This window comes from Crocodylus porosus, unplaced genomic scaffold (genome assembly GCF_001723895.1).
Source record: "Crocodylus porosus isolate Cpor-Errol unplaced genomic scaffold, CroPor_comp1, whole genome shotgun sequence".
Taxonomy (NCBI): Eukaryota; Metazoa; Chordata; order Crocodylia; family Crocodylidae; genus Crocodylus; species Crocodylus porosus.
This window is the reverse complement of record NW_017728931.1, coordinates 41137279-41151851: the sequence shown is the minus strand read 5'-3', so window position 1 is coordinate 41151851 and position 14573 is coordinate 41137279. Positions and strand designations below refer to the sequence as shown.

The window sequence follows — 14573 nt, the reverse complement described above, 5'->3', positions numbered from 1 at the left end:
AACGCACAAATGTGCACAAAGCCCTAGAAATCTTGCTTGTTTTTAAATCTAGCTGTTCTATTGTCAGTTGACCTCTTTTTTTTTTTTTTTTTTATCTTATGTTATGTTATGTTATTTATTTATTTATTTTAGATGAGGTAACATGCTTATCCATGGTGATTTGGGTAGCATCTGTTCCAAGGAACAAGTCTAGAGGGTTTCTGATCTAGATTTCCAAGAGAAATGGATGAAACAGACAAACAGTGGGGTGGGGTAAGAAAAAACAATGAGATAACCACCAGACAGACATTTCAGATAAATGTTTCATAGCTAGCAGTAGTCCCTGCTTGTCTCCTGTCTAGTGTAATTCTAGTAATGACATGTTTGCAAGCAGGCAGAGACTAGAAACATTGCCTTACCTTGGGTGTATGGGGGGGTATCATAGAGCTGCAGCTTTTTCCAAGTAATATAATGTAGTGGAATTGCAGAAGTCTCACAAGCCGGACTAGCATTGGGGGTCACACATGGGGCAGATTTCACTGCAGGACTCCCCCATGATTTTGTCTTGGTCAGAGACAGGTCACTTAATTTTCTATGGGGGTAGGGGGCTGGGGTGACTGGGAATGGACTGATAATGCTCCAGCTCTGAAAATCCAGAATTCAAGCCCCCAGAAGAATTGGGGAGTCCTTCTCTTGTGTGTGGGCTTCCTTGAAAGGGCTACCAATGAGCCCTCTGTGCCTTTCCTGAAACTCTGTGTTTGCAAATGCACATTAGCTGTGAAACTTCTGGCCCTTCATAAGATGGAAGAGGACAAATCTTCTCCTTTGCTCTTGTCCCTCACTGATTAAATGGAGGTTGATCTAGTTCAAAGTCCTTCATCTTTACTTAGTGAGGCTTTTATAATTGCATTTGTTCAGAGAGCTAAAGGTTCTGAATTCAGCAGCCCTGGATGACATGCATCCCAAAAGAACTAGTTCAACAGGGCAAATCTACGTTTCACTGAAGTTCATCCTGAAATGTTGGGGGATGGTACTTTCTGCATATCTGGTCTTCCTCTCCCCAAGCCCCAAGTTTCCCGAAAGGGCAAGCAGGATGACCTGGGGACTGTAAACCGGTTAATGTCACATCAGTCCCAGGCAAACAAAGAAAAAATGGAACAGGAATCAAGTGATTAGGAATGAAAGGGTAGGGTCAATGTGGTTTTACAGAAAATGGAGAAATGGTCTTGTCAAATAAACCTCATCTCCTCCTTTGAGATTACAAGGTTGACATGGGTAACTGCATAGATCTAATGCATTTAGTCTGTTGTGAGGCTCATGGGCTAAGTACAGACACTTGTGGAGCATCAAGGGAGAGGTTAAATCGATTCAAAATGGCTAGCTGATATCGGATAAGTCAGGATGAGGGGGGCTAGCTGGGAGTGGGGAGGTTGGTGGTCCAGCAGGCTGGAGGGTGCGGGGGACGGGGGGCAGGTGCGGTGCACAGGTGGAGTGGGATCCCAGGGAGCCTACAACCCCATCCCTTCTGTGCTTCCTCCAATTGGGACTTGCTTGGCTCCACCTGTGGCGAATGTTGATAAGTGGCTGCACAAGGAGTGTCTTGTGGGATGGGGGTTGAGAGCGGTGGCTGGGGAGGCTAGCAGGGGGCAAAAAATAGACCATTGCAGGGGAAGAGGGGAGTAAAAAGAGCAGTTCCTGTACTGGGGCCAGTGGCTGGGTTTTCCCAGCCCCAGGGCTGTACAGAGGAAGCAGACCAGTTTCATGCAACAGTTTGACCTAAATTAAATGATTCTGATGATACTACTACATCCACGTTTATTTTAAACTGGGCTCTGTAATTTTTAGACCGGTTTATGTGCATGGAACTTCTGTACAGTTGCAGGTTTAGATTAATTGCTGGTCACTAAGACTAGGTCTGTAAGCATAAGGTCGACACTGGGAATACCTAAGTTTAAATCGGGGGGCCTTTCTGAACCAGACTGAACTTCCCACATATCAGTACTTAGCCATGATGATATAAAATGTCACCATAAAATATTGAAACGCGCATTAAATGAACTAAGAGCTGGTGCACAACAGATCTCAAAGTAGCTGTTGTAGGAAATACTTGTGCAATGGAAGTGGTCTGGCGGGGCTTCACGGGGATTGGTACTAGGCCTGCCTGGTGCTAATTGGTGTTCTTTTCCAAGATCCAGGAGAAAATGTAAAATTGATGATAACACACAGGTTAGTGAAATGGTAAATGATGATGAGGGAGCAGTTATGCACAGCAGTTGTCACTTGGTAAGCCAGACCTTTTCAGACAGCATTTTTTTTAATGCAGCCACATGTGAAGCTGTATATGTAGGAACAAGGAACGCATATCATACTTGCGCAATGACCTGGAAGTAGTGACTCTAGAAAAAAGATCTAAAGGTTACAGTGATCAAGCTAATGACCATGAATTCCCATCACATTGTTATGGTTTAAATCGCTAATATAACAGAAGAGCAGACTCCACCACTAAATATATTATCAAGACGCATGCTGGAGATGATATACAATACTGGTATCACCATTTTGCAAAAGGTGTTAGCAGAGAGGGGCATAAAACAGCTGTGGAGATAAACTTAAGGACTCACGTAAAGCTCCCAATCTGAGAGAGACATAATATGAACCCTTGGCTGGAAGCTGAAGTCAGACTAATTTAAATTAGAAACTGGTCACTTTGCTGTCCCAGCAATTCCTTTGGTCATTTGTTTAAAGTGTATGGAAGTGACGGGCTCTGCACCTCTTGATGCGGTCACAGCAAGACTGGAAGCCTTTCAGGAAGACGTTTCAGCTCTGTACAGGGGTAATGGCAAAATCTAATGACCAGTTAGCAAGATGATCTAGTGGTCATTCAAGCTAGACATTCCCCTTTTTCCACAGTTGCCTCAAGCTGGCTATCTGGTAATTTCGTGTCTGTACCTTGGTATTCTGGTTACTGTCAAAATTATGTGCTGATGGCAATATAGAAAATTTCTCTCAAGTAATTGTCCCCCCTCTGTCGGCAATGCTTACAGCAAAGATATCAGAAATGTCAAAGTGGTGTCCTTTCTAATCATCCTGGCTTTCCTGACTAATTTGTTCTGACCAAACTGTGATGTAACAATTTCGGGGCTTGACAGAATTAGGTTTTATATGTTGATGGAACTGACAGTCCAGTGTCTATGACATGCTAATCCTGGGGAACGAGGCACCGGTTCCTTTTGACAACTTCTACTGTATAACAGCTCTACAGTCCTTGCATGAAGGCAGAATTGCAGAAAATTAAAGAGAATGTAATGAATATGATAGTGGGGGGTGGAAAAGCGAAGGAATTCTTGAAGGATGGGGGGTTAGTGTTAGGGTTAGAAAATAATTCTATTGTTGTCTGTCCCTACCAAAGCAAAGGTGCTATGCCCAAACATTTGCTAATTTACCCGTGTCTGTTTTCACCTTAGAGTCTATTAACGAAGACTGCTTTTCCTTCACCTGGGGGAAGGTTCCCTTCCAAAGGACCCCGGCACTTGAGATTTACTCCTGGTGCGGATCCAGATGAGACTGCCCAGACTTCACTAGTCAACATTAATCCTTTTACACCAGAGTCCTATCGACAGATGCTCTTGCTTCCTAATGGCAAGAGGAAGGCCAAAGGAGAGCTGTAAGTGTGCTCTTGCTACCCCAAGCTATTCAACTAAGGGGATGGAAGGGAGTGGATCTGCAGATCTAAGCACTGATGGCAGAAGAAATGGTAGATTTGTTTTTTCTCTTATGGAATAACCCAATTCAATGCAAGGGATTCACAAATGCAGAACAAACTTCATGGGCAAGTGCTGGTAAATTTGGAGGGGGTGGGAACATAATGACTTCTTAGCAGGGAGCATAAATGTAATGAATGACAGAACCTATAACTATACTATTAAGACTGGCACAATGAGAACAAAACTCAATTTGGGGTGGAAATAACCACCTTGCCTTTTCACTTTACAACAAACAAAGATGAAATATAGGTACAGTACAGCACAACTGGCAATACCCTATGTAAGGGCTGTGAGCTGAATCCTGCCTGTCCCTACAGAAAGTCTTTTCCAGAACAGCTGATTCAGGTGCAAACAATACACAGTACAACTTGATTGCAGTGAAATTCTGCCCACTTGTAGACCCAGATGAATTTTGGGACTTCTTTCAGTAAACAGTGTGTGGTAATCTCCTCTCCCTACCCCAATCACAAACACAGCAGCAAATTGCATGTCTGTACTTCTGTGCCGGTACTTCATCCTTTCTGCCCCTGTTAGAGCTGCAATGGTGGCAGATGCTCTTTCTATGATGGGTAAGAATACAGAAGCTGGAGGGTGGAGTTTATCAGATCGTAAACAGATTTCTTAGCTCCAGATTTCATACGGTTTCCTAAGCAGGAGGGTTTTTGGTCTACAAAGCATCTCCTGTGCTTTTTCAAAATGATTCTAGTTTGAAGATGTGAAATCTAAGCTTGTGACTATTGGGAAGTGCATTCACACTCACTTGTGGATAAACTTTTATCATTTTAGGGGAGATCCTAGCTTAAGAGGTGCCAAGGTAGAGCAAGGGCTGTCTGCCAAGGTAAGTCTCTCTTGTACCAGCAGCTATACAGACAAAAATTGCCTTTTAAAGGGTTAATACTTGTAGAAACCTGATGTGCTAGGAGTGTCAAATATACCGCCCATGGACTGGATTCAGCCTGTAGAGCAGTTTCATCCAGCCACTGGGGCTCCTGGAAGGACCCACGGGGTAGGGTCTGCTGCTGAATTCTGGGATGAAGAGCCCTGTTGCATGCATTTTAGTGGCAGTGGGGCATGGCTTTCTGCTACTTGCCCCAGTGCTGGAGGTGGGTCTAGACCTGGCTCATGAGGAGTCCCACAATCCAGATCTGGCCTGAGGGCTCAGTATGTTTGACATCTCTGTATTATGGTTTGTATTACTTAAATCATTGCATCAGAACACTATACACGCATATGGAACAGTGGAGAATCCAGGTGTAATTCAACTCATTAAGGTAGGTAGAAAGCATTTATACTGTGGAAAATTGATTGATTCCTAAGCCCAAAGGAAACTTTTTATATTTGCACAGATCTGGAATTTTCACGTATCTAGAATACTGTAGGTTAGTTAGCATTTCATACAAAAGAACATAATGCAATGGCCTTGGCTCATGTCACTCACTCAAAGTAGCAAAAGCAGTATTTAAAGTTAGTCTTCCTATCCTATGTCCCTGGAAAAAATAAATTATAGTTATGCTGCTTTGGATCACTGGTCAATATGCTGACCAATGTGAATGGAACCATAAGGCTCCAAATTGCTAACTATTAGTACATGAACTTAGATTTTCTTTTGCTGTGATATTAACACTTTTCTGGGCATCTTTACACATGCTCAGGAGGGGGAGTTAATTAGAGCAGCTCTCAGGAGCTGCTCCAATTAAAGCACCTGCAGTATCTCATGTATTCAGCATCCTGGGTGCTTTAACTAAAGCTTTGTAACTATTCAGTGTCCTGGGTGCCATTTTGAAGCACGGGGACATTGACACTGAATACACGAAGCTGCTAATTAGCAGACATCGGAGTAGACACCTGGCATGTGTGTAGGTGCTCTATATGAAAGCAAATACAAATTGTTGTCTGCTGCAGCATTTTTTCTAAATGTTACCAGTACCATTTGAAACAGGAGAGCAAATACTTCGTATTACTAAGATTTGAGCTTAGCCTCTTCTCTGTGGGAGGGGGGAAAAATGGCTTTCTGTCCTGGGTCTTGGCAAGTAAGTACAAAGGATGTTCCTAATAGGTTGAAGATGCTTTGAATAATACTTCACTGAATCTGGTCTTGCACATGGACACCTTGAATTGCCTCAACTTGTTCACCTGTAGTGGCAGGTTAAGTAACTCGGTGAACACTGAGTCTCTAGTAGATGAGAGAAGAACCTGAACCCCTTCTTACTAAGTGACACTTTCTTTTCCTATTATTATTACTACACATGAATTTAGAGGCCAAGTATACTAACTGACATAATGAGCAGGGTGTCTAGAACTTCAGCTTCCACCAGCTCAGAATCTGTCTTAGAGATTGTTTCACTTCAGCTTTAATAACCTTGGGCTTGTTCTGTACATACACTTAACTAACATAACTATGTTGGCTTGGGGGTAGAGGAGGAACATTCCCCAAGCAATATGGCTACAAGACTACAAGATCCTTAATGTGGACTTGCTAATATTGATGAGAGGATGGTGTCAGTATAACTTTTTTTGGTTCTGGGAACTGGTTCTAGCTTTGACTATTCTTTCTTTCAGTGAAAGATGGGTCTTCTCTGGGTCAGGGAAGGAGATGTACTAGAATAGTTCTACAGTTTGAACTATGTGTAGATAAGACTATTACTTTTTGCTATACTCTTTTTTTTTACAACAGATTTTTTTGATTGTCACTTAATTGCTTAGTCTTTCCCTCTCGTCTTGCTTTTAAAGCCAGAATGTTTAATGGAGTGCTTAAGGGGAAATACCTCCATTCAGACTGGGCAAAAATGTTAGCTCCTCCTCTTAGTGCAGTTTAGGATTAAAGTAATTATTCACTACAGCCTGCGGGTGAACAGTCACAAGTATAGTCCAAGGAAAACTGTTTCCTTAATTGCCATGAGGAATGGAGAAGTGGTGCTCTCTACCTGTGAAGGCCAGTACTGCAAACACACTGACAGTTGGTCCTGTTGACAAATAAAGGGGTGTAATGACACTATATGTCCTGCTCCTACATGGTGGCATCAAGGACTTCTATGTATTATTCAAAGCTTCATTTTGGAAAGCTGGATAATTTATCAGTCTGGTATCAAGTTGGTGTCATATTATCAAGTCAAGCAGTTCTCCATGCCAGGAGTAAATATATATTCTGCATATGTATACATACATATTTTTATTAAGCAGATGTGTAAAAAGCCCTAATCATGGGCATGTAGGGCTTTGTGGGCTCATTATAGATACAGCCTTGCAATCTATAGCCTTGTAGTGATGGGCCTTTAGGTTTAATAGTCTGCTACATCTTAATTGTCTTGTGGACCACCTCTTCTTCCACTGAAATTTGTATAATATTCTTTGTGGTAACCAGAAGAATTGCTTGTTTTACTGTCACATTTGGTTCCATCTGGAAGGGGAAAGGAGGAGGGAGGAACACTTGCTTTCCATGTTCTTTGCCTCATGTTTATCTCCTTTTCCCACTACTTGGCTGTTTTGCTGCTGCTTTTCACCTTGCATCCTTAAATCATTCTCTTGTGACTGGTGGGCACTTCCTGTTTTTCTCTCATTTTGTGTATTGCTAGCCTGAAGAAGGGCACTTGTAACATCTCTCCTAACTATGTATTGGTCCAATAAAAGATATCACTGGAAAAAAAACTCTCTTGCTTTTTGCACTCCATGGACTATCGTGATTTAAAACAAACCTCAAACTCTAGAAATGTGGACAAGCAGTACTGTGAATGTTTTAGCCTTCCAAAGATAAAGAGCAAATGCTCAGAAGAATACTGAAGGGCTATGTAGACTGAAGTGTGAACTGCTCCTGGAGTACAGTAAACCTGATGAAAGGCGGCTTATGCAGTTTAAGGGCATACTTACTATGCAAGAGACTAGGATTATTTCCTAAATCTAATCCATGAATTAATGCTGTCTGTCAATCCAGAGCTGGACAAGAAATACTTCTGTAATCAATACAATCAAAACTGTTACAACAGTACAGGTAGATAAACTCTCCTGCACATACTCCTACCTTTGTCCAGTCTAGACTGGTATGTCTTGACCCACTCTGCGGGGGGGGGGGGGGGGTTTTTGTGTCCCCCCCCCCCCCAGTTTTGGAAGAACAAAAGCTAATGGTTCTTAATCCTATCAGATATTCAGGGATTCCTCATTGTTACAAATAATTGATGAAGCTGAATAACTTCAACCCCTTCCATTGCTTCTTCAGAAAAGTGTCCCTTGGCTGCAGTCTTAGAAACTGACAACTGCCCAGATAAAAAATACAGAACTGGTGTTGTTTAAGTGTATGATGCAGGACCCAAAGGCACACAGCCAGCTAGAATACTATTTCCAACTTCTTGTCAGTGCTATATAACTCATTACCAGAGTCCAGGTAAAAAGAAAATCCTGGTTCCTTTGTCCTTGCTCTATATAAGGCTGTAATCAGAGGAGAGATGGCAATTTATAAAGGTGGAAGGACGGCATTACAACAAAATGGGTAATGATCAGCATGTTTGGCTGAGAATACACAGAAATGAAGAGGTTTTTAACTTGATGCTGTCTGAACTCATGATAGACTTTGAACTAACCTCAGCGTATGTCCGATTCCTCCTTTCTCTTGTAGATTTGTTTTTTGGGTTTTTTTGTCTTCTTTCCTAGAGATTACCCTTGAAAGCAAGCAACATGGTTTCCCGTTACAAGAAGGAATTTCTGGAGCTGGAAAAAATTGGGGTAGGAGAATTTGGCTCTGTCTACAAGTGCATCAAACGGCTTGATGGTTGTGTCTATGCTATCAAGCGCTCAAAGAAGCCTCTGGCAGGATCCTCAGATGAGTGAGTATACTATAATGATGGGAAAAGGAGATCCTATGTTCCTCAGGGTATTCCAATTGAATGCAAGTCTTGCTTCTGAATGTTTGAGAGAGTGAACATGTCTAAGTTACGTAAGTTGAATCTATTTCTAACATTTGAGAGGTAGAAAGATATGGAATATAAGTTCACAATTGCAAAGCTTCTAGAAAAGGAAAGAAGCCATATGAATTGACTTCTCTCATCACATTGCACGCTGGCTCACCAGTCCCATGCAGTCATTTGGCAAGAATACTACCCCCTACTCCTAACACCTGAGAGGTGAAATTTTGACACATTCAAAAGCTTGGGGGTCTCTGGCTTGTGCAAGTTTTGTCTAAAAGGAGTTCTTGGCAGTTCTGCAGTGGGTTTTTTTGGTGTGTTTTTTGAGTTTTTTCATTAGTCAGTAGGGGTAGTGGAGAGACCTCTACTATAGATAACTACCTCCCCCTCTCCTCCACCTTCCCATTCAGTGACAAAACTTCCACTTCACAGCAATGCACCCTAACTTATGGGTGGTGAGTAGTGGCTGGTAGAAGACTTGATCCTTTCTGCACCTTGTGGAATAAGTCAAAGTAAGAAGTATTAGACATGGCCATCTGTCGAACACTTTGCACTGTTATGTAGAGCCTCCTTAAACAGAACCATTTAATTACTAGCAGAAGGTGAGTGCTTCATCAGATGAAGTGAGCAGGAGCTCATGAAAGCTTATGCATTTCTGATTCAGTGTGTAAGGCACATCTCAACCTTGCTTTTTTGCCTGACTTCAGACTATCATGCAAGTATAATCTCTAATCAAGTCTCAATAATTTTTTTTCTTTTGGTGGTCTTTTCCAAAGGACTGGCTTCAGAGTTGATGCCACTTTATAAGCTGAAAAAAAGCTGGTACTTCCTGACCATTATAGTTTGAGAGCTAAAAGTACCTTCTGCCTTGTGGGGGAGAGACCAAGTTTTGCATGATCATTTGGTGAGGCCCTGAGGAGTCATGTCTAAAGCACTAAAGACCCACTGTTTCTACATTCCTCTAGGCAAATGGCATTGCGGGAAGTCTATGCCCATGCTGTGCTTGGACACCACCCCCATGTGGTACGTTACTACTCTGCTTGGGCAGAAGATGATCACATGATCATCCAAAATGAACACTGCAATGGTAAGAATTTAACTTCTACTGAGGTAGATGCCAGAATGACAAGTCACCCTTTTTCATGTTTAAAGGGGTTAAACACCTTTTTTCTTTCTTGTAAGAGAAGAACACTTGAGTCAGGTTTTGGTTGATCTATAATTCTATAGACCATATGTAGCATTAAGCCTTAATGATTAAGGTGAATCTAAAAAGCTTTGTTCCATATTGTTGCTTTTGGTGGGAATGGTAAAAACTAGCATATATGATCATGGTACATTAAAGCAGGTTTGCCCTCTCAAGTGTTTTTAAATGCTTACTAACTCCAGGATTCTTAAAAATACCGCTTGTTTTGAGCTGTAACTGGTCTGGGAATGCAGTCCTGAGGCAACTGCTCTTTTGAGGTTTATGTTAAAGTTGGATATTCTGAAAAGCAGTAGTGTTTGGCTTTTTTAAAGAACTGCTAATCTGCTGCATTAGTGGGACATGCATTGCTAGCAAGTACATTCCTTCTCCTCTCCCCTCCCCCAATGAATAGTTCAATGCATTACAGACAAAACTACAAGGGAAGGTAAGACTAGTAAACAGTCCTGTTAGTGGAGTTTAAGGAGTAGTTGGCAAAGCATGGGAGATCCTATGACTAGCCACTTTGAAAAGCACTATTGCAACCCTACAGCTTGGCTAAGCCTAATAGTTCCTGAGGCCTGGGTCTGTAGTGATCAGTGAGTGACAACTCACTAATAAGACCTCTACACTGTGGGAGGGGAGGAAGCTGAAAATGCAGCAGCAGAATATTAACGCACAGGCCGAACCCTGCCTGGCAGTGATCTTCATTTAAAATATTTTACATATGCTAGTGCAGATCAATAAAGCAGTTCTGCAGCTATGTTCATGAGGTAGTATTTCATCATCCCTTCTATTGCTGGATGTAGCTTCAGTTTCCTTGCTCCATCATCTACTGCTCTCATAGGCAGATCTTATAGCAGTGAGAGACTGGCAGGATCATAAATCATGTTGCAAGTGAGCAGTGAAGACTGCCCTGTTTACATTCTTGCACTAGGACTCCAGCCTACCTTTTTAATATCGTTGCAAATGGGGAGTAGGATAGAAGAGATGGAGAAACCATCTTCTCTTGCCCCATCCCCTTGGGCAATGGAAAGTGTCGGATCAGTTTTGGAAACCTGACTCTTACTGCTAAAGTGGCTATTTTGGCTAAGGCTGGTTAGTCTCTATCTTCAAAGTCACTTGGCATTGGGCATAACAAACTCAAGAGGTCCAGATTAGATGGATCAAATATCTTGCTTCACTGGAAAAAGCACTTGGATCAAAGCTTGAATATTTCCATTAGGTGGAAGTCTTCAAGATGTGCTGCTGGAAAAAGCAAAAACTGGACAATATTTCCAAGAAGCAGAGCTAAAAGAAATTCTGTTGCAAGTGTCCATGGGGCTAAAGTACATACATAGCTCTGGCCTGGTACACTTGGACATCAAACCTAGTAAGTACAGCTCTTGCCCTCTCCTCAGACTTCTCATGCCTGTATCCATTGATCTGTGTAGTGCAGCTGAGGTGGGATGTAAGGTGTCTTCCTAGCCTTTAGACAGGCCAGATACGTTCAGATAGACAACTTTAATTATCGCAATTTAAATTTCTATGCAAGATATTCTAGCCTCAAGTATATGCAATTTAAATCTAAATACCAAGTGCACAAAACCCAAGCTTAATTATGCCTAAAACTGTACAGTTATAACTCAGAACTGAGTTTCAATGTGCTGTTCTTAAACAGCAAGGAGATGCAGGAACAATTTGCTACTCAGTAGCAAAACTAATGGGCTCTGGCCAGTGCTGCTTGTATCCACTGAAGTGAGCATTTGTGAAATGTGTTTCAACAGTGTGGATTATAACTTGATGAGGTTTTGCCAGTCAGCTCCTAATATGAAGGCTTCAAAAGTATGATTTGGTCACTAGACAGCTTGGAGAGGTGATTCTACAATGCTCACGTGGGCAAAAATGTTTGACAATGGTTGTATTCTCTGCCAAGGACAGAGTCCCTGGCATGAAAGCTGCATCGTTGTACAGGTGTGTGAAGTTACCCTCACCAATAAGTATCATTGAAAATCCCTGCCAAATCTTTCTGAGCAAAGGAAGAAAGAACAAAATAAGAGCTCATGAGAGAGAATGAAGTTGAGTTGATGGGTTTTGGATTATATGGGATGGTATAAAATTTCTGAATTGCCAAAGCTTTGTTACACTTAGGATGTGTTAACTTCACTTATTGTGAGCATCCTTGCATTCCAGCAGTAAAGCACATGTTTGGTATTGTGCTAATTGCTAAGGTATCAAAACAAAGTTAGGAGTTTTTTTGTGGGGAGGAGCATCTCCAGATTGTACCAAGTAACAGGCGTTCAGTTTATTGTTTGACTGCTTCACAGAAATACCAGCACAGTTTGCTAGTTCCTGGGCCCAGCCCTGACACTAACCAGAGTTTGGAATCGGCTCCAATGTAGTCCTGGGGCTGGAGCTGGCAATCGTTTGGGGGGGGGTTTTTTGTTTTTGTTTTTCTTTTTTCCCTCCCCTGCCTTGGTCCCAAGCCTGGCACCACAGCAGAGTTTCAGGAGGCTCAATCCACCCGCCCCAGCGGAAAAAGCCCAGACCAAATTCCCTACGCTGACTTCGCCTCCCTCCTCTCTCCCATTCTGAAGACAGTGCTTTGAGCAGGACTGAGCTGTGTTGCCCCAGCCCTGCTTCTGGCACCACAGACAGATGTTGATGAAGGTGCTCCGCTTTGGAGTGTCTTCATCTGAACCCTCATGCAATGAAGGTTCAGATTGTTGTGAGATTGGGCCCTTTTTAAAGCGCTCTGCAGCCATGCGCTTGTGTTTGGTGATGGCTGTAGAGACCTTTCAAGGGCTAGATTGGACAGAACTTGTCACTTCTCTGCACCTATTGTGCTTTGGACTGAATGGCTTCTGGGATTAGAGGATCTAGTAGGAGAAACACAGATGTACCTAGCACATCAAAGAAGGGTGAGGGGTGCTCAGGACTCCCCAGCATTGATGCGGTAGCTAACTGAGAATTGTTTTCTGGAATGACTAAACTGTTCAAAGGTTAGACGTATGCAGGAACACTTTTATTGTTTTGGGATTTCTTAGTTGAGACACTACTGTGGTTGACACACTTTTCTTGGCTTTTTTAACAAAAAACTCCTTTGGGTGCATAGTTTAGTCCAAAAGCAGGCTACCCGGTGGCAGCAGATCACTTCCACTATATGTGGCTGAGCAACTTCATCTTTGACATGCTGCTAGTGTTAATAGTAGACAGAGTAGAATTTTAGATGCCTTCCAGAGCATGTCAATAAGACTAGTCAAGTTCATGCGCTGTGCTCTAGAATCTGTAAACCTTGATCTTGCAGGTAACATTTTCATCTGTCACAAGCTGACCGAATCATCAACTGCCAATCAGGAAGACAGTGATGGTGAAGATGATGGTTTCTCTTCTAATGTGGTATATAAAATTGGTGGGTTTAATCTGACTTGTGGACTGTTGAAACTGAAAGTAGGCTAATTCTAAACATGGCCCTTAAGATGATGATTAATGGATACTAAATGGCCATAGGAATGTTGCTTAGTCTAGACCTGCAAAGCTGATGGCTGTGGCATAGAAGTGGAGACTGGTGCTTCTTGTTTATTAAATGGGGGCTGTGATGAATCCAGAAAACTTTCTTTGCTTGGGTTTTAAAATCAGATCCCAAACCCAACTATCTGGGGTACAGCGAAGAGGCGGACATACCTCTTCAGTCTTCTAGTTGTTCTGTTGGCACCTTGCAGCTCCTTAAATAACAGACTTTTCCAAGGAAAATGAATCTGTGGGCTGTCAACTGCCTTTCTAGTTATGTTTGTCTTTTCTATTAGGTGACCTTGGCCATGTAACATCAATTACTAATCCTCAAGTGGAAGAAGGAGACAGCCGGTTTCTGGCCAGTGAGATTTTGCAAGAGGTACAGCTGCCACGTGAAAGTGGTAGTGGATGGGGGGAATGGGAGCCATATGAAATGAGATGGTTGCATTGGACTATTGACTCTCTTGCTGTAAAGAATAACATGAAGCTATATGATGCTTTGTAAATGTTGCAATACTCCTGGGTGCCTCTAGGTAGTTTCCAGTAAAGCAACTACTCATAACTGTGTAGGATGAGACATGGAAAAAGTAATCTAAAGCTCCTTGTAGATGGAACTAGAATTGCATCTAAAGTGTCCTTGTACTAGAGTCACTAATACTCTAACAAATTCTCTGTACCAGTGATGTTTTCAACCACAGGGCTGCAGCATCCTAGGGTGTCTTGAAATCCTTTCAGGGGTGCCACAGGATGGGGATTCCCAATACATTTCATAAACATTCCGACATATTTTGCTCTGAGTTCTTTGCAACAAAAGAATTGTTCCTATTTATTTTTCTGCACTCAAAAAAGAGTGAAAACTAGGAGCTAGTCTTTCCCAAGGCATGCCTAGAGCCTATTGAAGGGTGCCTTGAGCCTAAAAAAAGTTGAAAACCACTGCCCTGCTCAGTGCATACCACTACCCACACCTCCATGTCTCTGGAGGCTCTGCTCTAATTTTTAGTGGCCAAACTGAGGCTGATCTGTCAGACAAACCAAAGGGCACCATCTTTTTACAAAACTGAAAAGAGAACCAGCCTGTAGAGTTGTCTCCAAATTTTCTGAGCCAACAGATCACTGTCAACTTGCACCTGTATCAAAACTCCTTTAACTAAAAATCATAGAAGTCGGGTTGGAAGGGACCTTATAGATCTTCAAGTCCGACCCCCTGCTAGAGCAGGAGAAAAAACTGGGCTCAAATGGTCCCAGCCAGGTAGGCATCAAGCCTCT

The 14573-nt window shown here is 42.4% G+C and overlaps 1 protein-coding gene across 6 annotated transcripts in view; it reads left to right on the top strand.

The window, feature by feature from the left end:
- Positions 1-14573, top strand: part of WEE2 (WEE1 homolog 2) — a 22989-nt gene that overhangs the window by 1518 nt on the left and 6898 nt on the right. For 4 of the 6 annotated variants that reach the window (XM_019544673.1, XM_019544669.1, XM_019544670.1 and 1 more), the window contains exons 3-9: positions 3444-3643; positions 4530-4581; positions 8385-8557; positions 9601-9722; positions 11041-11187; positions 13102-13206; positions 13601-13686. In XM_019544673.1, coding sequence (XP_019400218.1) covers positions 3444-3643; positions 4530-4581; positions 8385-8557; positions 9601-9722; positions 11041-11187; positions 13102-13206; positions 13601-13686 — 885 coding nt within the window. Of the gene's footprint in view, positions 1-2168; positions 2263-3443; positions 3644-4529; positions 4582-8384; positions 8558-9600; positions 9723-11040; positions 11188-13101; positions 13207-13600; positions 13687-14573 lie in introns of all 6 variants that reach the window. The other 2 variants (XM_019544674.1, XM_019544672.1) reach the window with 2 other exon arrangements.